Here is a 26,669-nt window from a genome sequence, read left to right as displayed (position 1 = left end):
CCATTCCCTCCTTCACAATACCTCCAGTGAAATAACTCCAAACACTCTTTTGACGTGCTTTGGATGACTTATATAAACTTGGGGCTATTGGTGGTGTTGGTTGTGATTCTCTAAGACTGTCTCCCCGTCTCATTTGTGCACCACCACTTGTCCCGGAACCTTGTCCTCTATTAGGAATTTTATGCAGGTGTTCTCTTTCCCATGCTGACTGTTTGGAGGCACGTAATGCTTGTTTCAAACTGCGTCGTTCTTCAGGTCTCATGTCATCATCACATTCATCCTCATCGTCATCATCATCACTATCAAGCTCTTGGCCATAGACTTCTCCCCGTAGCCCAGCTCGAATATTTTCCATTCCCTGTGTCATCTTTTCCTTCTGCTGTTTTTTATTTTTTAATAATGTGCTGATGAATGCCTTCACTTCTAGGGGGACATTATCGCATCGTTGGACATTTTTGGCTGGATCTAATCCACTAAGATGGTACTTAAGTCGTGTCACTCCGCCACTCTTCATTACCCGACCACAATATTTGCAAATTGTGCCATGTTTGTTTCCGTCTATTGGGTATCCATGTTCCCAAGCTGGATCACGTTTAGTAGCTCCACTGGACATCGTATAAGTACCTACATTTATTTTTCATGAAAATCAGACAAATATTTTTTGGCCAAAAAATATAGTAGTGATGACGGTTATATAAGAGAACCTAAATAATAAAGTTATTCTATAGAAGAATTAAATATGAAGTAAAGAAAATGATTGTAAAAATTTAAGTAATTAAAAAAATAATATGGAATAATAAAACCTAATATTAATGAATAATAATCCAATTTGATAAAAAAAATAATCCTAATATAAATGATGAATAATATTCCTTTTTGATAATAATCCTAATATAAATAATCCTACTATAAATGATGATAATTATGTTTCATGAAAATAATCCTAATATAAAACATAGTGATGAATAATATTCCTTTTTGATAATAATCCAATTTAATAATAATCCACTTTAATAATAATCCAATTTAATGAATAATCCAATTTGATAATAAAAAAAACCTAATATTAATGAATAAAAAGCCAGACACCAAGTGAGACAATTTTGGAGGATATTTGAGAATACCCATCTGTTTTTTTTTTTTTTTTTTTTGCCTAAGTTTTGGACCTTTTGGTTCAACCCAACCCAACCCAAGTGTGGTTATGTTTGAGATTTGAGCCTAAGATCTAAGTTCAACAAACTCAAGTTTGGAGACTACATTGAGTGGGCTTTAATGAATAGTCCAATTTGATAATAAGCCAATTTAATGAATAATCCAATTTAATGAATAATAATCCAATTTGATAATAATCTAATTTAATGAATAATAATCCAATTTGATAATAAAAAAACCTAATATTAATGAATAATAATCCTATTTGATAATAAAACCTAATATTAATAAAATAATAAATAACATTAAACATATTAAAATTATCCTAGGGAATAATTATACAACATTACTTAATTACTTAAAAAAATTAACATGTAATTGTTAACATTACTTAACTACTTACAAAAATTAACATGCAAGTATTAATTACTTAAAAAAATTAACATACGAGTCCACACAAATTTATTTGTTGTTGTATAAATTACAATAATATAAATATAAGTTTGTAAACTTACCTTAAATATGGAACCCTTTGTGTTCAAGCTTTGGAATGGATCTGGAATGGCTTTGAAAATGGTAAGGGAAATAAAATAATAAATAACATTAAACATATTAAAATTATCCTAGGGAATAATTATACAACATTACTTAATTACTTAAAAAAAATTAACATGTAATTGTTAACATTACTTAATTACTTACAAAAACTAACATGCAAGTATTAATTACTTAAAAAAATTAACATGCAATTGTTAACATTACTTAATTACTTACAAAAACTAACATGCAAGTATTAACATTACTTAATTACTTACAAAAACTAACATGCAAGTATTAATTACTTAAAAAAAATTAACATGTAATTGTTAACATTACTTAATTACTTACAAAAACTAACATGCAAGTATTAATTACTTAAAAAAATTAACATGTAATTGTTAACATTACTTAATTACTTACAAAAACTAACATGCAAGTATTAATTACTTAAAAAAATTAACATGTAATTGTTAACATTACTTAATTACTTACAAAAACTAACATGCAAGTATTAATTACTTAAAAAATTAACATACGAGTTCACACAAATTTTTTTGTTGTTGTATAAATTATAAGAATATAAATATAAGTTTGTAAACTTACTTTAAATATGGAACCCTTTGTGTTTAAGCTCTGGATCTGGAATGACTTTGAAAGGGGTAAGGGAAATAAAATAATCGAAAATGCTCCTCTGATACTCCACCTCTTGAAATTTTTTCACAATGGCAACTTTGAAAGAATATCACAATGGCTCTGATACTCCACCTTTTAAAACAATATCGGCACACGGTTTTGAATGAAACCACCATCCATGGTCTGAAAAGAATACAAATTATAATTGTAAAAGTGATTTGAAATTGTCCAAATAATTGTAAAACTTGTCGGGAATATTGAGTGAGTCATGTGTCCTCCTGACAGGAGGAACCCACACACACACACACACACACAAATGACCACCATCCATGGTCTGAAAAGAATACAAATTATAATTGTAAAAGCTGCATGAAATTGTCCAAATAATTGTAAAACTTGTCGGGAATATTGAGTGAGGCATGTGTCCTCCTGACAGGAGGAACCCACACACACACACACACAAATGACACAACGCACGCACGCACACAACGCTCGCACGCAGACACGACCTCAGTCTCTCTCTATCTCAATCCTTCTCGATCTCTCTTCTCCCTTCTCTTCTCCCACACACACACTCACACAGAGATCTCCACAGGTTGACATCCGATCCAACACACACATACACACAAAGATCTCTGATCTCTCTTCTCCCTTCTCCCAAACACCCACATACAAAGAGAGATCTCTGATCTCTCTTCTCCCAAACACACACACACACACAGAGATCTCTCGATCTCTCTTCTCCCTTCTCCGATCTCTCTTCTCCCAAACACCCACATACAAAGAGAGATCTCCGATCTCTCTTCTCCCAAACACACACACACACAGAGATCTCTTGATCTCTCTTCTCCATTCTCCGATCTCTCTTCTCCCTTCGCCGTTGATCGTGGCTCTGGCGAAGTCGGAGTTGGCTCAGTCGTCTATGGCGGTGCGCCGCTGAGCAAGGAGTTGGCTCAGTCATCTGGTTCGTCTTCGTCTTCGTCAGGTGAGATTCCATTGAAACCCTAAACCGACATCACATATGTTGAATCGTTTATTACCTCTTGCATGCGTGAAATCTGAAGTTTATATGTGAAATTGATGTTAAAAATCGTGTTTTTGCAAGGTTTTTGGGACGAAATTGGCTTGGGAATAGGTACACCATCTCCGGCGTTCTTCTCCGACGTCGGCTCTGATTCCGATTGCACCAAACTCAAAAAAATTTCGCGATATTTGGCCGAAAACCATTCGGATACCACTTAAAATATCCATCCCCCGAAAAACCGATAATATCGGCGATATTTCGCCGATAATATCGGCATTTTCTTCCATGGTTACAATTCACTGAAGAGTAATACAGGAAGAAAAAAACTTACACGAGAGAAATTAAATCTTACATTGAATATAAATAGTCAAAGTACTATAATAATGTTTTTCAAGGATTGAAATCTGTAAAGGAAACTTCACATATGATGCTTGAATGTTGCATGCTAGATGCATATGATGCAAAAGTGATATCTATTTCGAGACCTCTCTATAAAAGGAGAAGCCAGAATCAAAACTAGTCACAGATACAAAGTTCTAAAGGCAAAATGAGTTCTGAAGCTGAGCTTGAAACTGATTTTTTAATTATTTTGCTTTAACTCCTTCCTTATCATTTGATTGTGCTACTAAGTGGGTGTTAGATACGGATTTTACTGATCATATGAAACTCCTAACAAGGATTAGTTTTCAAGCTTAAAAGAGTTTGATGGTGGTGTTGTTTTCACGGGAGATGATAGTCCTTGTACGACAAAAATGATTGGTACAGTTCGTTTGAAATTGCATGATGTTACGGTTAAAGAGTTGACAGGTGTTTGGTATGTACTGATTTGAAGAAAAATCTTATTTCTTTGGGAACTTTAGGCTCCAAGGGCTTCATGTTTCATTCAAATGGGCATACATTAAAAGTTACTTATGGTGCACTTGTTGTGATAAAAACTCTTCGATGTGGTCATTTGTATTTATTGCAAGGAAGCAATTTGACAGGTGAAGCAACGATAGTCTTAGAAAATATGGGCACATCTGATTCAGATATTACTAGACTATGGCATGTGAGATTAGGCCATGCTGGTGAGAGAGCTCTACAAGGGCCTGTGAAACAAGATCTTCTAAAAGGTGCCGCGACTTGTAAGCTTGATTTATGCAAGCATTGTGTCTTGGGGAAGCAAACTACAGTGAAGTTTGATACTGCACTACATCAAATGAATGGTAAACATTTGTTCATGACCTTTGTTGATGATTATTCTAAAAGGTCTTGCATCTACACTATGAAGCACAAGAGTGAGGTGTTGAGCATTTTCTTGGTTGGAAGAAAATGGTTCAAAACCAGACTGGGAGGAAGATTAAAATTTTGAGATCGGATAACGGTGGAGAATACACATCTGACTCTTTCTTTAAAGTTTATAAAGACGAAGGGATTGTGAGACATTTCAATGTTAGGGGAACTCCATAGCAAAATGGAGTTGCAGAAAGATTGAATCGAACGTTGCTTGAGAAGGTTAGATGTATGTTGTCTTAGTCAGGTTTGAGCAAGTCATTTTGGGCAGAGGCAGTTGCTTATGCATGTCACATCATCAATCGGTTACCTTCATTTGTTGTTCAGGATAAGACACCAATAGAGTTATGGACTGGAAAACCTTCTTTTGATTATGACTATATATGTATTTTTGGTTCCTCTGCTTATTTTCATGTAACTGAAAATAAACTTGATCTTAGAGCCAAAAAGGCTATCTTTCTTGGTTTTAGTAGTGGTGTCAAAGGTTACAGGTTGTGGTGCCCATAGATGAAGAAACTTGTAATTAGTAGAGATGTGACATTTGATGAAGAAAGTATGTTAAGAGATTATGAGAATAATATGAAAGATGTCCAACATGAGGAGCTTGAGAAAGTTGCCTCTAATACTTCAACTCCTATTTTCTCTGATGTCGAAGCCACTACGAGTGAAGAAGTGGGAGACCAAAAGGATGTTGAAGAAGTTGAACTTGAAGATTCTATTCAAGATGAAAAGCATGTTTCACCTTAAGAGTCTATTGCCAAGAATAAAGGAAAGAGACATATTACCAAGCCAGCTCAGTATAGTGGCTATTGTTTTTGCTCTTCCTATTATCACTGATAAGAGTCCATCTGATTTTGAGGAAGCTATTGAGAGTGAAGAAAGGAAGAAGTGGTGCAAATGGGTGTATGCCAAAAAGGGTAAGAAAGCTATCACTTGCAAATGGGTGTATTCCAAAAAGGAAGGTGTTGATGAGAAAAGCAATGTGAGATTCAAAGCAAGATTAGTTGCTAAAGGGTAAGCACAAAAGGAATGCATTGACTACAATGAAATCTTTTCTCCAGTTGTGAAGCACTCTTCAATTGGTATTATGTTAGCTCTTGTTGCACAATATGATCTTAAGCTTGTACAACTTGATGTGAAGGCCACTTTCCTAAATGGTGATTTGAATGAAGAGTCTACATGTGTCAACCGGATTGGTATAAAGTGAAAGAGAAGGAGAATTTGTTTTGTAAGTTGAAGAAATCACTTTATTGCTTGAAGCAATCTCCAAGACAATAGTATTTGAGGTTTGATAAATTTATGAGAGGCCAGAATTATTATAGAAGTCATTATGATCATTGTGTGTACTTCAAGAAGTTGCAAGATGGGTCTTACGTTTATTTGTTGATATATGTTGATTGCCTCAAAGAATGTCAAAGATATTGAGAAATTGAAGAAGCAAATGAAGAATGAGTTCGAGATGAAGAATCTTGGTGAAGCGAAAAAGATCATTGGCATAAAGATTGCTAGAGATAGAGAGAAGGGTTTTGTATGCTTGAATCAAAGACAATACCTTGAGAAATTGATTTGGAAGTTTGGAGTTCATGATTCAACCAAACCGGTTAGTACCTCTTTAGCACCTCATTTTAAATTAAGTTCTCTACAATGTCCTAAAACTAATAAACATAAGTTGCAAATGAAAAATGTACCATATGCAAATTTGGTTGGTAGTTTGATATGTCCAATGGTATGCTCTAGATTAGATATTGCTCATGCAATTGGTATGGTGAGTCGATATATGCACAATCCTGGTAAAGAGCATTGGCATGCAACTAAGTGGATATTGAGGTATCTTCATAGTACTCGAGATGTTGGTTTATGATTTAAGAGGGATGGTTTTGGTATTGGCAACTTTGAAGTTGGTTATGCTGATTCAGATTATGCAATTGACTTGGACAAAATGAAGTCTACTACATGCTATGTGTTTACTATGGCTAAAGGGCCAGTTTGTTGGAAGTCTATTTTGCAGTTGTCTATTGCCTTGTCTACTACAGAGGTTGAATATATGGCAGTTGCTAAAGCTATAAAGGAGGCCATTTGGACGCATGGACTTATTAGAGATTTAAGGGTTGATTAGAAGCAGGTTGAGGTACATTGTGATAGTCAAAGTGCCATTTATTTGGCTAATCAATTTCATCATGCGAGGACCAAGCACATAGATGTGCATTATCACTTTGTTCGTGAAGTTGTTGGTGAATGGGAGATCATTCTCCAGAAGATTCCAACTAAAGATAATCATGCTGATATGTTAACTAAGGTTGTTGGTGTAGCCAAGTTTGTTCATTGCTTGAACTTGGCTCACATTTTGCTTATATAAAGAAGATGTTGAGCGATATGAGTTTTGTAGCATTTGGCTCGATATAAGTTATTCTTTTGCTAGTATTTGAGAGTGGTTTTGTGTTGATTATTGATTATGTTTGTTTGGCTCATCATGGTGCTTTCGGAATTTGGCCAATGTGAAGATTGTTGAATTGGTGGCCAAATTGTAATGGGCCACTTATTGACCCAACAGCTCAACATAATTGGGTCTTTTGTTACACACGTGATGTGGCTAGGGTCATTAGGGCAGTTGCTGCCCTTTTGTTTTAGAAGCAGCAGCAAAAAAAGAGAGGAAGAGATTAAAAGGTGTCGTAGCCACATTTTGGAGAGAGGAAGAAAATGTGCTCCTCTCTTTGGTTAGCACTCACTCAATCAAAGTTGTATTTGTGTATTAGCTATGAGCTTTGTATAAAGATAAAATTATTCATTATATTTCATTCTTTATTTGTTTCTTTGGTAAGTGAGAGTTATTGGGTGTACTGGGGTTTTAGATTGTGAGATTGCCAAAACACTTTGTAAATAATCCCATTTGGTTGATAGTAGATTATCGATGAGCTCCTACTGCTCCTAGGACATACTCCAGTTACACTGGTTGTTGAAGAACCTTGTTAAAATCTTAGTGTATTTTTTATTTTCGTTCTTGCATTTCATTTGTTATATTTCATGTGGGTTAGCTTGAGTTGGTTTCCAATTAGAATGTTGCTATCCTAGCACAACAATTGGTATCAGAGCACTGGTTGCTATTAGGTACTGTCTAGTTGCTAAAGATGTTAGACAAACAAGATGAGAATCCTTTCGGAAGCAACTCAAAAACTACAATGCAAAATGCAAAGTTTGAAGTGGAAAAGTTTGATGGCACAAACAACTTCAGGATGTGACAATGTGAGGTCAAGGATGTATTGGCTCAACAATATCTACTTGCCGCTATGAGAGATAAGCCGGAAGCAATGTCAAAGTCGAAATGAGAGAAAATAAATTTATGGGCTTACTCCACAATTCGGTTATGCCTTGCAAAAACTCAGAAGTATTTTGTGATGAGGGAATTAACAAATATGTTGTGGCAAAAATTAGAAGCCATGTACATGACGAAGAGTGTGGGGAGCGGCTGAGTGGGCTTTGCCCCCATAACAAACTTAGCAATAATATGGTTCAAATTCGTCTTTGATGAGAATCTAACTAAAACATTTCATTTACCGCTAAAGATAAATACTCATAAAATGTAGTACTAAGATGCTATAGTTAATTATTTTTAAAAGCCCAACAAAATCAATTTGTTTTCAAAAAACGCAACACCCTACACCTTCCGTAAGAATAACCACACATATTGAAAGCGGACGCCTTATCCTTTTCAATTCCGCCAATTGCTTCGCTTCTTCTGTTGCTGTTACACTAAAAAATGGCAACTTGTCATTTACACAGCGGCTTAGGTAACCCGACATCGTTCAAATCCACAAACACCCAGGCTTCCACTCGGCGAGAGCTACCCAGACCCAGGCTCCGAGCCAACTCTGTAAGGTGCGGCGAGGCAACTCAGGTCACCTGCGAGACCCACCGAGTCACGGTGAAGAACGAGAACGATTCCCAGGACATATGCCGAGTCCTTAACGGAATGTGGCAGACGAGCGATGGCTGGGGAAGAATCGATCGAGACAACGCTGTGGAGGCCATGCTCCGCTACGCCGACGCTGGCCTCTCCGCCTTCGACATGGCCGACCACTGTAAGGGGTGATTTGGGAGTGAGGTGCCTGAAAAAAAAACACCCATGAAAAAAAGCTGTGAGGGTTTTAGGTGTTTGGTAAACTAAAAAAAAAAGGGCTTATTTTGGAAGCTGCTATGAGAATAAGCTAAAATCAAAGGAAAAAGCTGAAGCTGCTATTTGCAACTTTGGAAAACTGGCTTTTTTTCAAAGCACACGGAGCTACAGTGCTCTTTTAATAAAAAGACCCACTATCAGACTGCTTTTTTTTCCAAAAGCACTTTTACAAAAAAGTTTACCAAACACTCTGCTGATTTATTTCACAGTCGCTTATTCTCACAGCAGCTTTTTTTCAAAGCACAGCAATACCAAAACCAGCCCTAAGTCAAACAAAGTCAAACCCCGATTTACACTAAGGGATGTGCTTACGCGGAAAGTACTCAATGGTTGGCTTGGTAAAATAGTAGTACCTCATTTACAATAGTACCCTTAGATAATATATGAATTTGTTGGATTCTGGTTTTAAATATTTGAAAATATGCAACAAGAGAGGGGCTTATGTGTAAAACTGCTACACTTTGCAAAAACCCAATATTAAAAAAACCAAATAAAAGGAGCCTCTTAGTAGTTTATTCTTCTTCACGTGTAAGTGAGAAATCTTAGGTTTGATTCTCGTCAAAGGTGAATTTGAATCACATTATTATGGTTGGCCTGTTGTGAGGCTTAGCATGCTCCCCCACCCCGTGTAGCTAATATGGTTTGTTCATAAAAATAAAAAAAACAAATAAAAGTAAAATCAATGGGGGAGGAGAGGCTGGAGAGCTACTGACAAGATAATCTTTACTGTGTGTAAAATTGATGTAGAAGAAGAGAAACCGGGTTGGTGTCGATTTATTGGCCTATTTAGGCTGTCCCATTTGCAATGGCAGAGTTGTTGCACCATAACTCTCTTAGCAAATTTACGTTTAGTTCGATCAAGTAAGGAAGACAACCAAAAAAATTCAAAATTTCAGTCCGAGGCCAATTCAGGGTGTGTTAACTGAAGATGACTGACAAGTTGTGGTTAAGAATGGCAAGGATTCGTTACACATTTGTCTGGTTGTTAATGGGATGTGGCAGACGAGCGGCAGCTGGGATCGAATTGATAGAGACAATGGAGTTGATGCTATGCTTAAATATGCTGATGCTGGAGTCATCACTTTTGATATGGCAGATATATGTGTAGCACTGAATTATCAATAGCTCATTGTGTGTGTGCCGTGCATGTATATGCATTGGTTGTCATTTTCTCGTGTGTGTGTGTGTGTGTCGCATTGAATAGATATATTATACTTTTGCTCACCTTACGAAATGGGTGCCACCGCCTGTTAAGATGACAAGTAGTTATGTAAGGGACAGTGAAGAGAATGGATGTGGCTTCCTTGGACATGCTTCAGTTTCATTGGTATGAATATCTTTTCTCGATGCAAAATATGGCAAACATTTCTAGGTGGACTTTCCATGTTTTCATCGTTTTTAATCACGTGAACATTCCTTTTGCCGGGCCTCCGTTAAATACTCCCTCCCCCCAAAAGTATAAACGGGTATGGAGTCCTGAACTCGATCAATATGTTATGTGCATTTTTTATCTGTTTCGATCCATTCTTACTCCATTTGTAATGTGTGGCAGATGGTCGATGCCTGGAGAGGTTGGAGCCTTTTCCAAGCTCTTCTTCAGACACTCAAAGGCATTGCTACTAAACATGGGGTCTCGATCGCCAACGTTGCTGTGAAATACGTTCTAGATCAGGTAAAGTTCGACTACTAAATCAGAAGTTTTCGGGTTGTCGGAACACATCCAAGACTGCAACGCTGTGTTTTCGCTTACACTTGACGAGGAAGATAGAAGCAGCATAAAGGAAGTCACAAAGAAAGGGAAGAATCTCCTTCAAGTGATTGGCGACTGTGGAGATGAATACAGGCGTCGATGAAATTTATCAAAGTATACGCCAATCATCCCGTCATACTTTTCATTGTGAAAGCGGGAGTACAACGACATTTTTCGTTTGTTTGAAGAGTATCACAACTTAAATATTGAATTCCATCAAAAAGACTTCTCTTAATGAACATTGATGCAATTATGGGATTTATCCAGAGTATCTGGTTTGAAAATTCAGTACACGATTAGGTTCTGGATTGTAAGAGAAAACATTCACCCATACAAAAAAAATACTCAAAAAATACTGGGTCTAACGTCTTGTCAAACTCTAGGATGGCCATAAAAAAATTTCACCTGCCAGACAAAATGAAGGAGAGATTATAGTTCTAAATGTCAGAATGGTTCATATTTGTCTCGAAAATGCTTTGGGACTTCAAAACTTACATTTAGGAGTCTTGTGTTGGCAAAGGGTTTACGGAAAAAGGTGAACTATGGAGTATTCGAACCAACTTCGAAAAAAGAGCTAATCGTAGTTGAAGAAAGGAAACATAATAGCAGTTGGAATGAACAATACCTTAAGAATTAAACTGAGTTGAAGCTGAAGGTGAATCTGATGGTACAGGAGGCTGGTAGATGCGTGCTTTGGTGAGGATTTCAGCCACAACCCAATGCTTGCGCTTGCTCAGAGGCCTCCAGGGATCCAATTGAACCTGATGAAATAGTTTGCTTATGATGAAATTAATAAGAATTAAATAATTAGAGAGACAGAGACAGAGACAGAGACATACTCGGTCGCCAATGTTGCAGTGATTGTGCTCGTCATGGGCCATGAACTTGGAGGTCCTCTTCACGTATCGGTTGTAGAGCTTGTGATGGAACAGCCTGTCCACTGCCACCACCACTGATTTCTGCATCTTATTGGAAACCACCATCCCCACCACCGTTTTCATCTCTGTCAAACTCTAACAAGCAACGCTTACTGCTGACCCCTTGAGGACCTTCCTGAGCATCTCAAAACCAACATATAATCAAACTCCAAACCAGGTCAAATCACACATAACCCTAAACTCTACAGTCCGACTAGCATACAAGTGAACTAAAATGGTCATTACTTCTGTATCGTACTTCTCAGCATTATTCCAGAGGTCGATTCAAGTCAATGTAGTTACTTGGATGATATGTTTTACGGAACAGATGAAAAAGAAGCTCAATGATATTCAAATCTAATTCACAGCGATAAAAAAATCGAACAACAATGCCGCGATCCATCCTTAAAATGGCCCATTTTAAGAAATACTTCAAGAACAAATATCCATCCACACCTATGAAAGAGTGGATTCTCACTTCTCTAACCCTAACCGAGATTCGTATCGCAAATGATGCTTTCCTATACAATGAGAAAGTGCAACTATACAAACAAAAATTACAAAATTCATTGGGAAGAAATAATTAATTTATGCAAATTATAAAAACCCAGAAAGATTTTACTACAGTTTTGTATAGCACAGACATCAAATCGCCAGTGAATGCTCATAATTACAGGATTTCAGAAATATTTCATGTTTGTCGCCAAAATTTAAACCAAAGAAAAATAGAAAATTTCAAGAAATCTAAACTGTACCTGCAAAACGGCCGAAAAAGTAATGCAGCGGTGGCTCGACAGTGAAAGACGACGGGGAGAAGAGTGAAGTCGGGCTGTCGACAGCGACTCGAATGGATCGAAATTTGATAGAAATCTTTAGGGGCCGACGGAGACGATAGAGATGAAATGAAAGAGACTGCGGGTGTCTAAAACCTTCGGCGACAGAAGGATGGGTGCATATTCTCGTATATATTTTATCGTTTACTTCGTTTGTATAAATGAATTAGTTAAATGCATTAATTTATTTTGTTTTAATTCATAGACATTCAATATTTGAGTTATGTAAAAATAAAGTGAAAAATAAGGGTCTGTTTGGTATCCTATTTAAAAATTTTATCATTTCTCAAAACATTTCTTAAGAACATTTCTTGAAAATAATTTTCTTTAAGATTTAAAAAGGTGATTGGTTTAGGGGTGGGTTCGGTTCAAATCGGTTTGGATTTTTGCCAAAATCGAAACCAAACCAAAATTTCTGTTTGGTTCGGTTCAGTTCATTTTTTTCGTTTTTTTTTGTTCGGTTTTTTCCAGTTCAGTTTCAGTCCGGTTTCCATTTTTTTTTTTTCAAAAAATGAAAAACATTGAAATTTTAAATTTTAACATCTCTAACACAATCATAACATAAACATTCAAACTAGAATCAAAGACAATGAAAATAAACATTTAAAGTTGAACTAAAATCATCAATCAAGTCTTCCAAAGTCCAAACTAACAACCTCACAACACAAAAATCGTACAAATGACTTAGAAAAGTTAAATTGTATGATGTTGTTCAAAGATCAGGGTTGTTTGCTTGTAAATGCATGTTGACAACTTAATTAGAAAAAGTAATGCGTAGGTGGATTTATTTAGTGTGTGTTGGATTCTTTTCCATCACAAATTACGCAAGTAATCTACCTGACATAAATTTTTATGGATTCTGTTACATGTTATATGAGAGTAGATTTGGAAAGGAAAGCTGGGGCAGAAGTAGACAGTGCTATGGAGATGGAAGTAGGTACTTTAGGAGGAGGTTTTGTTCCGGAGCCTTATATGGGGTAGAAATAATAGGTTAGGGTTTAGAGTTTTTATAGGCATTTTTTTAATATTTTGAGCTTAAAGTTTGGCAACACATTAGGTTTTGCACATTTTAACTTACAAATTGGGTTTAGAAAATAATACCCAAAACAAATAATTAAATAAAAAAAATAATTTAATTAATTCGGTTCGGTTCGGTTTCTAGATCACTAAAACCAAACCGAACCAAAAGAATTCGGTTCGGTTCGGTTTTTTCAATTCGGTTCGATTTTTTCGTTCGGTTCGACTTTTTCGGTTTCGGTTCGGTTCGGTTTTCGGTTTTTTTTCATTTTTCGATTTTTTGAACCCACCCCTAGATTGGTTTGTGATTTAAACTAGACAAAAAGATCTAAAAAGAGGGGGTCGCAAGAGAGGGAGAAATACGAGAGAGGAGGAAAGAAAGTAAGAGATGATTGAAGGAAAGAGAAAGAAGGGAGAGGATCAGACATGATAAAGAGGAAGAGGAGTGAGAGAAAGAACCAAGAGAATGAAGATAGCGGATTGGAAGAGAGACGAAAAAGGTAAAAAAAAGTGGAAAGAGAAAGAAGAAAAAAGAGAGATGGATTTGGAGTGGGAGGGGAGAAGGAAGAGAAAAAAAATGAGTGAGTTTAAGTTTAAAAACTCTAAAAACTCACTTTTTATGTTTTTAGAGAATAAACTATATTTTTGAGTTAGTCTTGAGTTCAATTTTTTAAAATAGTCATACCAAACAAGTTTTTAAGGCCTAAAACTTAAAAAAAAATTGAGTTTAAAAAGTTGGATTCAAATAGAGTACCAAACAAGCCCTAAGCTTTTTGGATGTGTAGAGTAATTTCAATGGAGCAAGAGGCTAATTAACTGTACCAAGACATATGCGTTACAACAAGCAGATGAGATTGCAACGGTTTTGGAAATCAAATGGACATAGAGAGTGCTATTCAATGGATTTAAGGAGCGACATCATTATTTGTTTTTATTATTTCTGTTTATTTTATTTTTATTTAATAAAAACTTAAAGTGCATTAGTTAGGATTTTAGTTTGGTTTAATTAGTTTTTTTTTTCTTGTCTTTGTCGCGGGTCTTTATATGGAGATTGATTCTCCATTGTGAGTTACTAAGCCACCAATCCACCAAATAACATCATTTTTCATACGGGGTTGTGGCAAGGAAGAGAAGAGGGGAGAGCTTTTCTAGTTTCTTTTCTTTGCTAAGGTTACGATGTAGCCTGATCATGAATACTTAATTGCTTTGTGGCATTGTTATTATCAAGTTTTTATTCCATATTGAGTATCATTTGCTATTTGTAATGCGCTTGATATTTATTTAGATGCTTGATCACCATCTAAGTTTTAGTTAAGTTGATTTGATGCAAGTTAGAGTAGATGTCATGTGTCAGCCTGTCCCGAATGTATATATTATTTTATCCTCGATAGTGTGGAAATTTCTTTTATACCCTTGGACGTTGAGCACATTGTGTAGTGGTGTGGTTTGAGTTTGGGTTTTAGACTAATCTAGTTAGTTCCTAAGTTTTTGGAACTTAAAGTTAACGGTTTTGTTGTTGTTAGTAACCCAAAGCTGGACCACACACACACCCTCCCACATGCTTTCCCGTTGACTCTCTCTCTCTCTCATTCCCTCTCGGTTTTTCTCCATTTTTCGTACGACCGTACTGACAACTCCTACCCTAGCTATCCATTCACGGATCGGGGTTTTGGAAGTTGTTTTCATGCTCCTTGCAACCTTAGGAGTTGATCTTTAGTGTTGGTTGGACGTGAAGACCTCGTTTTCTAAAGAACCTAGTTTTAGAGCAATGTTTATTCGATCGTGATTGTGGACATTTCAGTGAGTTTTAAGACCCCAGGAAGCTTTAGAACATCTTCATGAAGCTCGGGGAAGAATTTTGAAGTGATTTGGACGTCGGGAAATCCCAGTTCGCGGAGTTGCAGAGGTGGCTGGAGTTTTGAGGTTTTCCCATCGAGATTTTGCAGGTTTTAGGTCCTAAAAGTGGTAAGGTCTTGTTCTTCTAGTCCTAAGCTTCATTTTGGTATATAATTCATGAATTTTGGTTGAGAATCGAAGAAGATATGAAGTTTTAAAGATTTTTCCAGTTTTCGATGATAGCAGTGACATCGGCGCCAGACTCCAGCGAACCAAGGAAGGAGGAGAATATTCCGTCAAAGTTGACGGAATATGCTAACGCCGTCAGGTAATTATAACGGTATATGCTGATTTTTAACGGAATATTCCCTAACGCCTTTAGGGAATCCGTTTGGTGTGCCAAGCACGTGCCTGCGCGTGGGCCACATGTCTGGTTGTGCCTTGGCCGGCACGTGAAGGCGCGTGGGTGCTCGAAATTTTTTTCTAAAAATATGGGGATGTTCCTGAGGTTGAGTAGGTCTTGGTGGTATATTCACATACCCCATTTGACCAATGTATGAGAAATTATTAGTTAATTTTGGTTATGTGCTTTAATTAACGTTTATTTAGTTATTTCGCATATAGGTGAGACCTATTCAGAGGACGAGCGCCATCAATCGAGGCTCGAGGGCTACAACCCTTTGACATACCAGTGAATAGGCTTTTGGTTTTCCGTATATACCTATATACTTGAGATTTTTTCCAGAAAATGAATTTGAATGATTATACATTTTGAAATGCTATGCAAAGTATCTGCCTATTTTATTTATGCATTAGTAGTTGCATATATTTATGATTGGTGCTGTGGACGCACAAGTAAGTGCCAGGTAAGTTCATAAATTAAAGATTAGTTATGCAAGATATGATGTGATGCATCGAGAGCTCATAAACCTACATCCCAGTGTTAGTGCTCCCACCCAGAGTTATGGCACAGTCCTTCACGTGATGTTCACCTCCCGTACCATATGCTCACCTTGGATCCAAGTTAGGTGCACATGCTTGTCGTACAGACCATTATAGGTGGTTCCAACTCGTAGGTGACCTGCGATCATTCGCACAGTCTTCACGTGATCGTAGCACTAGAGTATATTTATTTTACACCTAGTCTTGTCGTACAGACCACTTTAGGTGGTTTCGACTCTTGTGCAGGATTTGATATGATTGAGATTGGTTATGAGTTAAAGACTCAGCCGGGTAGGTCACATTAGGTGGATCCGACTGATATGATATATGGCATTGATATATTTTAACTAGATTACTTTTAGCATTTCATTGAGATACTTTGACATGATATATTTCTATGGATTTTCATCCTGAGCTTGATTTCTGATATAGCATATCTTATTTTTCTGGGAAATTATATAGGTTTTACGGCTAGGGGTTATCGCTTTTGATAAATGAAATGAATTTGAAAAGCTTTGTTTTTGCCCACTCACACTTTCTGTTTTGCACCCCTCCAGGTTTTAGGTAGAAGTGCTTTGGTGGCTCACGGGGATTTCGACGGTAGTTCTGACAGAACATCACAAATGTAGGATCACCTTTGGGTGTTGTATAATTAGTACTTGTCCAGTCGGACTGCACTTAGGCTATTTATGCTCTGATCGTGTATTTCACACTTAATCTCACACTACCTTATCTTATCTAGTACTTTTAGTAGTTTGGTTTTTTTTTATTCACTCGTATTTCTCCATATCATTATTGCTTCCGCACTGTGCACATGGTTACGCCACCCTCACGTGACGGCCATCACGCCCTGATTTAGGTTGGGGTGTGTCATGTCATACTTAACTTGGGTTTAGCTTCTTGCAATTAATACCATAAACATCTATTTGTAGATGCCATGCAATTAGGGTTTGTGTGATTTTTCAACGATTTCCATAGAGCTTAACGGATTCTTACTTGTTTAAATTCATCTGATGCCATAGAGGGTTAACAAGGAAGGATACTTTTGATGCAATCAGATGCCACGACCATTGAATAATTTAGGGAAAATCGATCATCAATATCGAGGATTTACTTGAGCATAACATATTAAGGGAATTAAGTAGAATAGGTTACGGTGAATTCGGATGCCCTATGTCTTCTTTTCTTATGTTTTTAATTTTAATATTTCATGCATTTTATTTTCAAGTCATATTTCATTTTTAGTTTAATTCAAATTTTCTCTATTTTCCATTAAAGCTTCTCAATTACAATTTGTTTCAATTTAGTTAGTAAGATTTTTAGAATCAATTTGATCTTTGTGGGATGTCCGTGCTTATATGCTATACGGTCATTTGATTCATATACTTGCAAGCACGAAAATTCGAGACTTAATGAGCCTAATTTTGACTATCTAATTTTTGCAACACAAAATAAAATAAAGTAAAAATGGTTTTATATTAAAAGAGGCTTATTATTGATTTATCTCTGAAATTAATCTCACTTTGTTCACTAAAATTTGGTAAAATCAAGTCATTTCATATTGAGATCCTTTATGGATCACTTTATCCGGAGTTAGAGAATCAAGCAATCTTGGCCATTCAATTTAATCTTGCGGCTAGGAAGCTTCCATCTTTTCACAACTGCCTGTAGCGCCTTTTCATTGTCTTTCCTCTTTGTCGAGTCGTCTTTCACCTAAAAGTCTTTCGACACGTGCTTCAGCTTCTCTAGTGCCTCCACCTTCTTCTTTGTTGGGTGTCATTTTCTCCTTGAGGTTTAGAAGATCTGAGAGCTTCTTGAACTTCACTTTTGGCTTCTCAACCTTCTCCACCTCTTTAACTTTGGGCTGCAATTGCATCGTCTTCGATTTGGTCATGATTGATCTAATGGTGGTGACTCTAGAGGCCAAAGAGTCGGAGCGCTGATTGAAGTGATCTCAATGGTCATATTTTTCTAGGATTTTTTTTTTGTTTTTAACTTAAAAGTGCTTCCTAGGCGCAAGATTAAATTGAATGGCCAAGATTATTTGATCCACTGAACCCCAGAGAAAGAAGTCGTTTCAGCTTAATTTATTGTAACGAACTTAAATAAAAAGACAGTCTGAATATTTTACATTGAAAAGATAAGCTATATGATTGGCGAGGCATAAAATTTTTAGACCGCCCCAAATAGGATGAAAGGACTCGATCTTTATAATTTTGAGTGGTAAAATGAGATAAATTCATTTTTAGGGATAACATGAGACTAAAGAACAGATTAAGGTTCAAATCAATAATAACCCATTAACGGAGAGCAAAACCCTACGAAATTAAAAAAAAGAAAAAAAAAATTAAAGGTAAAACCCTAAAAGCCCTCTCCTCAGAGTCTCTCAGCAGGCAGCATCTCTCTTTTCTGAGAAATGAATTTGCGGCACTTGATTTCCGGGCAAGCGTTAACCAATGCTTCAGTTATCAGGGGAAGGTTGCGATCGCTCTATGCTTTCACAACCATAGCAGCAGACCCAGTTCCTCTGACGTTTCGTCCACCGAGCTATGGCGGCTCTAAACCCATCAAGAACCCTAATTTCCCAAAACTCTTTTCTCCATTTCACCGATTCATGCACTCTGCTCAAGCTCAGGCGGTTGATTCCGAGGATTCCGAGCAGGAGGAAGACGGAGCCGTTAACGATTTCTTGTCCCGGTTCGTGTGGATCATGCGGCAGAAGCTCTCCGAATCGTACCCGGATTCCGATAAGGCTACCCTCGACGGCATGCTGTTGATTATTGTTGAGAGAGTTGTGGCGGAGATGGAGAAGGGCGGCATTGAGCAGATGCTGGGCACGTCAGGGTCGACGCCATTGGATGATTTTAGTGAGGATTTGTGGAAGACAGTGTGGGAGGTGAGCAATACGGTGTTGGAGGACATGAGGAGGGAAGCGAAGAAGGAGAAAATGAAGGGGTTTTTGCAGGAAGAGGAGGTGAAGGAGATGTGTAGATTCGCCGGTGAAGTCGGAATTCGAGGGGATATGCTTAGGGAGCTGAGGTTCAAGTGGGCTCAGGAGAAGATGGAGGAGGCTGAGTTTTATCAGAGCTTGGAGCGGCTTCGAGAGGAGGACAAGAAGGCGGAGGAAGCAGGGGAGGAAGTAGAGGGAATGCAAGGTGAAACCACAGGGGAAGAGGTGAAGTCTAAGGTTGTTTCGCTTCCCAAGAGGCGAGGGAAGATCAAGTACAACATTTATGGTCTTGATCTGTCTGACCCCAAGTGGGTTGATGTGGCTAATAGAATCCATGAGGCTGAAGAGATCACTTGGCCTCAGGAACCGAAACCCATAACCGGAAAATGCAAATTGGTTACTGAGAATATTATTCAATCGAATGTGGCGGATGACCAGTCTCCGCTTTTAGCTGAATGGGTAGAGCTACTTCAACCTAGTCGGGTTGATTGGCTCAATTTGCTTAATAGGTTGAAAGAGCAAAACACTGCATTATACTTCAAGGTACACACTACACTATTTTTTGTTCTCCTTGGTTGGATATTATTTGCTATATCCGTTACATTCGTTATCAAAATGTAGGTTTTGTTATCTGCTGCAATTTTATGAAAATAATGTATGAGGTTATATACTGTTTTGATGAAAATATGCTAGGGATATGGTGGGGTGAGTTGAGTTTATGCATGTATGTGGCTTGATAAGATATATGTATTTCATTTTTAGGTGTTGAGTATATAGGAATTGTTTTGTAGGTGGCAGAACTCGTATTGGATGAGAAATCCTTCCAGACAAACATTCGTGACTACTCAATGCTCATTGATGCCCATGCAAAAGAGAACCATGTCGAAGATGCTGAGAGAATTTTGAAGAAGATGAATCAAAATGGTATCATACCTGATATTTTAACTGCCACTAGTTTGGTTCACATGTACAGCAAGGTAGGCAATCTTGACGGTGCCAAACAAGCATTTGAAAGCTTAAGGAGCCAGGGCTTCAAACCTGATGTCAAGGTCTACAATTCGATGATCATGGCATATGTAAATGCTGGCCAACCAAAATTGGGGGAGTCGTTGATGAGAGAGATGGAAGCAAGAGATATCCAACCCACAAAAGAAATCTTCATGGCATTGCTTCGGTCATTTGCGCAACATGGTGATATTGGTGGAGCTGGACGAATTGCCAATATTATGCAGTTTGCAGGGTTCCAGCCAACATTGGAGTCTTGTACACTGCTTGTTGAAGCATACGGGAAAGCTGGTGACCCTGACCAGGCAAGGAGCAACTTCGATTACATGATGAAAGTTGGGCACAGGCCTGATGACAGATGCACTGCAAGCATGCTAGCTGCTTACGAAAAAAAGAATTTACTGGATAAAGCGCTGAATCTGTTAATGCAGCTTGAAAAGGATGGGTTTGAGCCTGGAGTTGCCACTTACTCCGTTCTTATAGATTGGTTGGGTAAATTGCAGCTAGTTGGTGAAGCTGAGCAGCTATTGGGAAAAATTGCCGAGCAGGGTGAGGCTCCTCCTCTGAAAGTTCATATAGGTCTTTTTGATATGTATGCTAAATCTGGAGTCGAGAAAAAGGCACTCCAAGCTTTGGGAGTATTGGAGGCTAAGAAGGATCAATTGGGTTCAGAGGAGTTTGAGAGGATCATAAACGGGCTTATAGCTGGTGGGTTTGTGCAGGATGCTCATAGGGTACACGACCTGATGGTGGCCCAGGGTTTTACTGCATCAGAGCCACTTAAGGTGGCACTAATGGCATCTCAAGCTTTTGGGCGCCGGAGGCCCTCAATGAGAAGATAGTTTGATGGCCATCGGCAGATGCTTCACAGTATTTTGGCTGCGAGACCGCTGTTAAGATGTTTTGTAGCTTTAGGAATTCATAGCTGTTTGGCCACATGTAGTAAGATAAAAGGAGTTAGCGTAATCTGTTCGGTGCATTACAATATTATGATATTTACCTTATTTCCCATGCTCATATGGACAGAATGCAACTCGGGTTTTGGAGCCAGAATTGGTAATAAATTGTTTTGATGTGCTAAATGACATAAGGTGATTCAGTCTTGCAATCTTCTTTATTCATCAGGTTCACCTTTGGGGCAAATAAGCATAACATTGGGTTGTTGCCGATGCATCTATTGGCCTTTTCTACTATCAGGTTCACCTTCATCTTCAACTCACTATGTGATTATAACTAATGTAAAACTCATTTTCCAAATGCGGATTATTATTCTAGATTTCGACTGAGTAGCAAGGCAAGAAATTCTGTTTTGGAAGCGTTACAAAAGCCCTAATAGGTTTTGTTGGAACAGTTATCATACACAGCATCACAGCTTCTGTAAGAAGTTTAGGGTTCACAGGCTCTAGTCGTGCACTTTTTCTGCTCGACTTATTTATCCCTTTTAAATAATCTTGTTTGTGTTTACTTTGTTGTTTATTGCAACGACAAGTTTAGCACCAGGAATTTAATCTGTTTCGGTGCTCTTATTGCAAGAAAATGTCACTGAACTTGACATGGTTCCAAGCACTTGCGGTTCTAGTATTTGCGTTGGGACAGTATATCGGCTGCCATGCTCAACTCTCAATTGGTTTTGGGGGTGTCCAATTGAGGGCTTGGGGTAACTTGGTGTTTGAAACAAAGGTTCCGATGTCTCAGAGATTTCTGATTTTCAGACTTCGAATACCATTTTAAACACATATCACACACGTATTCGAGTACCTTCATAATCTTAGAAGAATGTATTGCTACGGTACAACGCTAGTATTAACCGATGATCCTAAAAAAATCTTGAGTATTGCCTGATATGTACGCTTTAGAAGAATGTCCAACTGTAGTTACTCTCAACTAGTCTATATTATCAAGTGTTGAGATAAACAAAGTGTGGTGCTTGTCAAATGTGTCACCTTGCTTGGAATGCTAACCTGAATCCTCATTTACAATCTGATTCTTACGTGAAATATTGGAGAAACTTAAAATTGTCGAATTGAGCCGTATCAGCACACTTTGGTCGTAATTGATTCGTGCACCATATTTACGATTAATCCTCTGGACCATTATCATGGAGAAAATCCTCTGGACAAGGCTCCAGCCATCAACAAGTCAAAGCCCTCGATACTTTCGCACAAGAGAAATGAACAGAGACTTAGAGACGATAATTCACGATGTTGAAACCATGCTATACAACTTCTGATCTGTGATTTGATTGATATTTGGAGCATAATCACGATGAAGTGACGCAAGTTTTAATAGAATTGACGAAAAAGATCATAGTTGCATGTTTTGACGAGTTAAGAGACCTATGAGCATTAATTTTTTAAAAGTTGATGGACTATTGCTACAATTTCCTCAAGGAATACTTGAAAGAAACTTTTCCCTTCTAATCCTCGAATAGCTCTTCTTTGGTAAATAGTTGCTTTTCCATTTCAATTGAATTCTTTATACCCAACGAAGCCTATTTGTTTTGGTTCATTGACGAGTATCGACAATGATTGTCCTTCTCTTAGTCCCCCACTAGTCAAGAATTCATGATTCTCCATCTTAACGGCTCTCTCCCTCCATAATATATACCAGTCTCTGGTGATTGAAGTCGCTCCACCTCCACGAGTAGCTTTGATCAATCTTTGCTGCCATTTCTGCTACAACCTTCCGGTTCCTTCTTTTCTCACATTTTCTCTACCATCTGCTTTGATTGGTTTTGGACATGACTCACAATGCCCGCAAGGTGTTTGATGAAATGCCCCACCCACGTTTCCAACAGGTATACTTTACTCAATTTTCTTTCTTCTCTTTGAATTCCAGGTTGGCTGACTTTAGGCACTTAAGTCTGTATTGGGTTTCGGGTTTTGGTCGGCGAAAGTCAAAAACAAGAAAGCAGCCATGGATGGTATGTGTAAAAACTGCTACCTTGCTCTCTAGTTTATGTGTGTTCGTTGTGACAATTTTTACTTCTCATAAGCGTTAGTTTGACGAAAATTAAAACCTTAGTGTTCTGTGGTAGCGGTCGGATTTTCCCGCATTGTCTAAAATTCCTTACACTCAAGATGATTTCTTTCTTTAGTGTACTTGCCTATATGTAGCAATATGCTGAGGCATCAGTTTCCATAGGCTATTTGATGCTTTGAGATTTTTTGTTCCGGTGGCTTGGAAATGGAATTTGAAAACTCTTTCTTCGACAAGGGCTCGTTCCATCTTACTTTACTAATTTTTCTAATTTATTGATGGATGGTTTATAAGGGGTTGTTCCACATTATTGAATTGATTAAGAGTTGTGGAATAACCATTGCTTATAAACAGTTACTTGATGACCTTTTTTTCGAGTATCATATTATTTATTTATTGCCTGTACAATTTATAACGAGCTCTTGCTTTGAGTATCTACCTCAATCGAAACACTTCATGTCCTGAAATATCTCTTTTCTTTTGTAATTTCCTTTTTGTATTGTTGAAATGATGGTGAATTTTCAAGGCAATGATTATTGTCTACATTTTTGACTGAGTTATAATCAGGATTTTGTTGTTACCTTTTTGGGCTTCAGTGGATTCACAGCCAAGTACGGAGGAAACTATTTTGGTCGGCGATGACCTGATGACAGGCCCACCATCACCAGTTATTCCACCAGAAATTGCTTCACATGTGCTGGAAGGTTGACTTGTGTGATGGGGTTTTGAGGAATCTATTTTTATGTAAGTTCCGGGTTTTTATTTCTGTTGTGAGATTGAGGAAACTGTTTTTTCCAAAATTCAAAATGAAAGTATTTCAAATTCCTTGTCTGTAGGCCATCTCCGTGTTAAGCATTTAAAATAATTGGAGTTGGGAATATCCATACTCCTTGTCAATAACCCCTAAATTCAGTATGTATAAGTCTAACAACTTCTTCCAGTCTATGCCAATGGTGGATCTACGCATGCACATGCTAAAAGTTGATTGAATTTTCGGTGTATTTTCCCTTTTTACATCCTAAAAATTATACATAGGCTGAATCAGTTTCTTGAATGTTGGAAAAATTGACACATAGATACCTATGATGATATAGTACTTTCTTGTTGGAAGTTGGAACAACTCCGCCGTAACTTGTAGATCTTATCTTGTTGACTTGGACCATAAAGTTTTGTTGGTATGTAGTATATTGTAGTGATTATGCTTTATACTGCAGGTCTGCAAATCAATGATATTGAGCCTTTCTGTCAAGATGAGCTTGTTATGTATAAACAGTGCGCTGAAACAAGGGTGAGATATTTACTATGATTTTTATCTTCTGCATCTCTCCAATGTTCATTTCTTGTATCGAGGTAGGATTGAGAATTTGATTTTCTGCTGTTTCGTTTTTGTTTGTACTGAATTGCAGGATAGAGAACTAAGAAGACGACTTCAGGACAGTGAATGCAAATTAGGGTTATCAATGCCTTTAAATGAAGCAAAGGAAAGAGCTTCTCAGCTCGAAAAAGAGGTCATATCATTAGATAGGTATGTTCTCAAATGGTTAGTCAAGGGGTCCTTGCTTGGTAGTCGTACTATCATGTAGTTTTTTAACTCAAGCAATGAGTTGTAGGCCTCAAAGAGGTCGCACTTGGTGTGATGGCAAGTGCCTTCGCCCATGAGCGGTAGGTCTCGGGTTCGAGACTTGGGAGCAGCCTCTCCATAAAATGGGGGTAAGGCTAGCTGACATTCACCTCTCCCAGACCCTGCGTAAAGCGGGAGCCTTGTGCACTGGGTACGACCTTAATGAGTTGTAGGCCTCACCAGTCAGCCTAGCTTCCACCTTATTTGCTTTGTTGTTAGTACTCTTCCAGCTCTGTTCTGTCTTCCCCTTCTTGAAATATCGTCCTTTAGTTACATCCTAACTTCTTAATGCCTCCCAAGTCTAGAGTGCATGCATAAGGTCATCTTTCAGTCCGTAGGCCCTACGACAAGATAATGGTTCCTTGATTTATTTGCATTTACACGTTCATGTCTCGGGTTCGAGACTTCGCCCATGAGCAGTCTCACGTTCATGTCCCAAGTCTAGTGCCTTCGCCCATGAGCAGTAGGTCTCGGGTTCGAGACTTGGGAGCAGCCTCTCCATAAATGGGGGTAAGGCTAGCCGACATTCACCTCTCCCAGACCCTGCGTAAAGCGGGAGCCTTGTGCACTGGGTACGACCTTTTACACGTTCATGTGCGCTGTGCATCTGCTGATGGGAATGGTTAGTTTGACTTGCTGCACTGTTTTTGCTTTAGTTATGTTTCAGGGGTTCACAAAAATTTCAAATTTCCAGAGTTGTGTACAATCTTTAGTTCCAAGTATGATTTTCATGGTTGTCTGCCTAAGCTATACCCTTTTTGAAGTTCTGTGGACAAGCCTTGTAGAGAGCTAAATGATATAAAAGTTGCATATTCCGGTGTTATATTTGAAATCTTAAACAGTCTTCTGGTTACCCGGTTCCATGGGTGACACTGGTATTGTTGTCTTTTTAGCTTTATAGAACCATAATTGTTTTAGTATGTCTTGCTGTCTCCCCAATATTTATATGAAGCTTAAGCATCAATTGACTTTGGAATTCATTGTGTTTCTATAGGCGCTTGATTCTTGCTAGTGGACTCGAAGGCATAGACAGATTTCGCCAGAGATGGAGTTTGCATGGTCGCCTTACAGATACCAAGTAAGTTATCTTGCAAATAATTGCATTTTTGTGAGTACTCTTGAAAGGAGTTTTTGTTGACAACCAATACTTGATTGCTCTCTACTGCACATGTATCTACTGGTAAAGGATGACATTTTGTAGATTTCCTTTTTTTTTTATTTTATTTTTTTTGAATGTGTAAATAATCGATTGATAGATTCGGTATTTGATGAATTATAATCCGTTACTCATTCAGTTTTGTTTTTGTTTTCATTTTAGTTAAATCTGTGTATTATCCACACGACCATGCCTATTGATTCATATTTGATGAGCCGTCACCCGTCACCCGTCACCTGTCATCATACAGTCTAACTAAAACTAATGTATGGACCTGTATCCTCAATAGCATTGCAATAACTGTGCAGGAAAAGGTTGGAGTCCTTGAAGCAGGGAATGGAGACCAGGAAAATGGACTAAGCTAGCGGGGCATTTGACCACGGTAATATGAGTTTTCCGGTCAAGTTTCATGCTGCATTTGTGGTTGATGTGGGTCTGGCTAATATTTGTATCATGTACTCAGTTTCTAAGGATTCGTATTTGTCAGAAACTCGTGTGCTCTTGAATGATTGTGCAATAATGTACTTCGAAAAACCATAATGAAGATGTGAATGGCCAGCGGCCGAGCGCAGATTAGTGAGCATCTTGAATGTTACTTGAAATTAATTGTTAGATTGCGACATAAAAGTTAGGCTTAATTGTTTTGCTCACTGGAGGGGCTATCATTTGAACCTCACTTCCCCACCTAAACTTACTCAACTCCGCCAACTTAACTTCCGAGCCTAACATTACCAATAAACGTAAAGTTTGCTGACGCGGTGTGAGTGGCCCCCTTTTTGCTTACATGTGATCTTAGTTGGCGACACAATGGACAAACGAGTATTGAAAAACTCTCTACACAACTGGAATGCTAGATTTACCAACAAAGGAA

At 37.8% G+C, this 26,669-nt stretch overlaps 1 protein-coding gene and 1 pseudogene across 1 annotated transcript; both read left to right on the top strand.

Annotated features, from left to right (window-relative positions):
* Positions 1–18,374: 18,374 nt before the first annotated feature.
* LOC126615150 (pentatricopeptide repeat-containing protein At5g39710) lies at positions 18,375–21,124 on the top strand. Its single transcript, XM_050282906.1, has 2 exons — positions 18,375–19,580; positions 19,829–21,124. Exons 1-2 carry the CDS (start codon positions 18,504–18,506, stop codon positions 20,882–20,884), a joined length of 2,133 nt encoding a protein of 710 aa, XP_050138863.1. The 5' UTR covers positions 18,375–18,503; the 3' UTR covers positions 20,885–21,124.
* Positions 21,125–21,254: 130 nt separating this feature from the next.
* Positions 21,255–26,381, top strand: LOC126615151 (uncharacterized; annotated as a pseudogene).
* Positions 26,382–26,669: the final 288 nt, after the last annotated feature.

The sequence above is a fragment of the Malus sylvestris genome, chromosome 3 (assembly GCF_916048215.2).
Source record: "Malus sylvestris chromosome 3, drMalSylv7.2, whole genome shotgun sequence".
NCBI lineage: Eukaryota > Viridiplantae > Streptophyta > Magnoliopsida > Rosales > Rosaceae > Malus > Malus sylvestris.
This window is presented reverse-complemented; position numbering and strand designations above follow the sequence as displayed.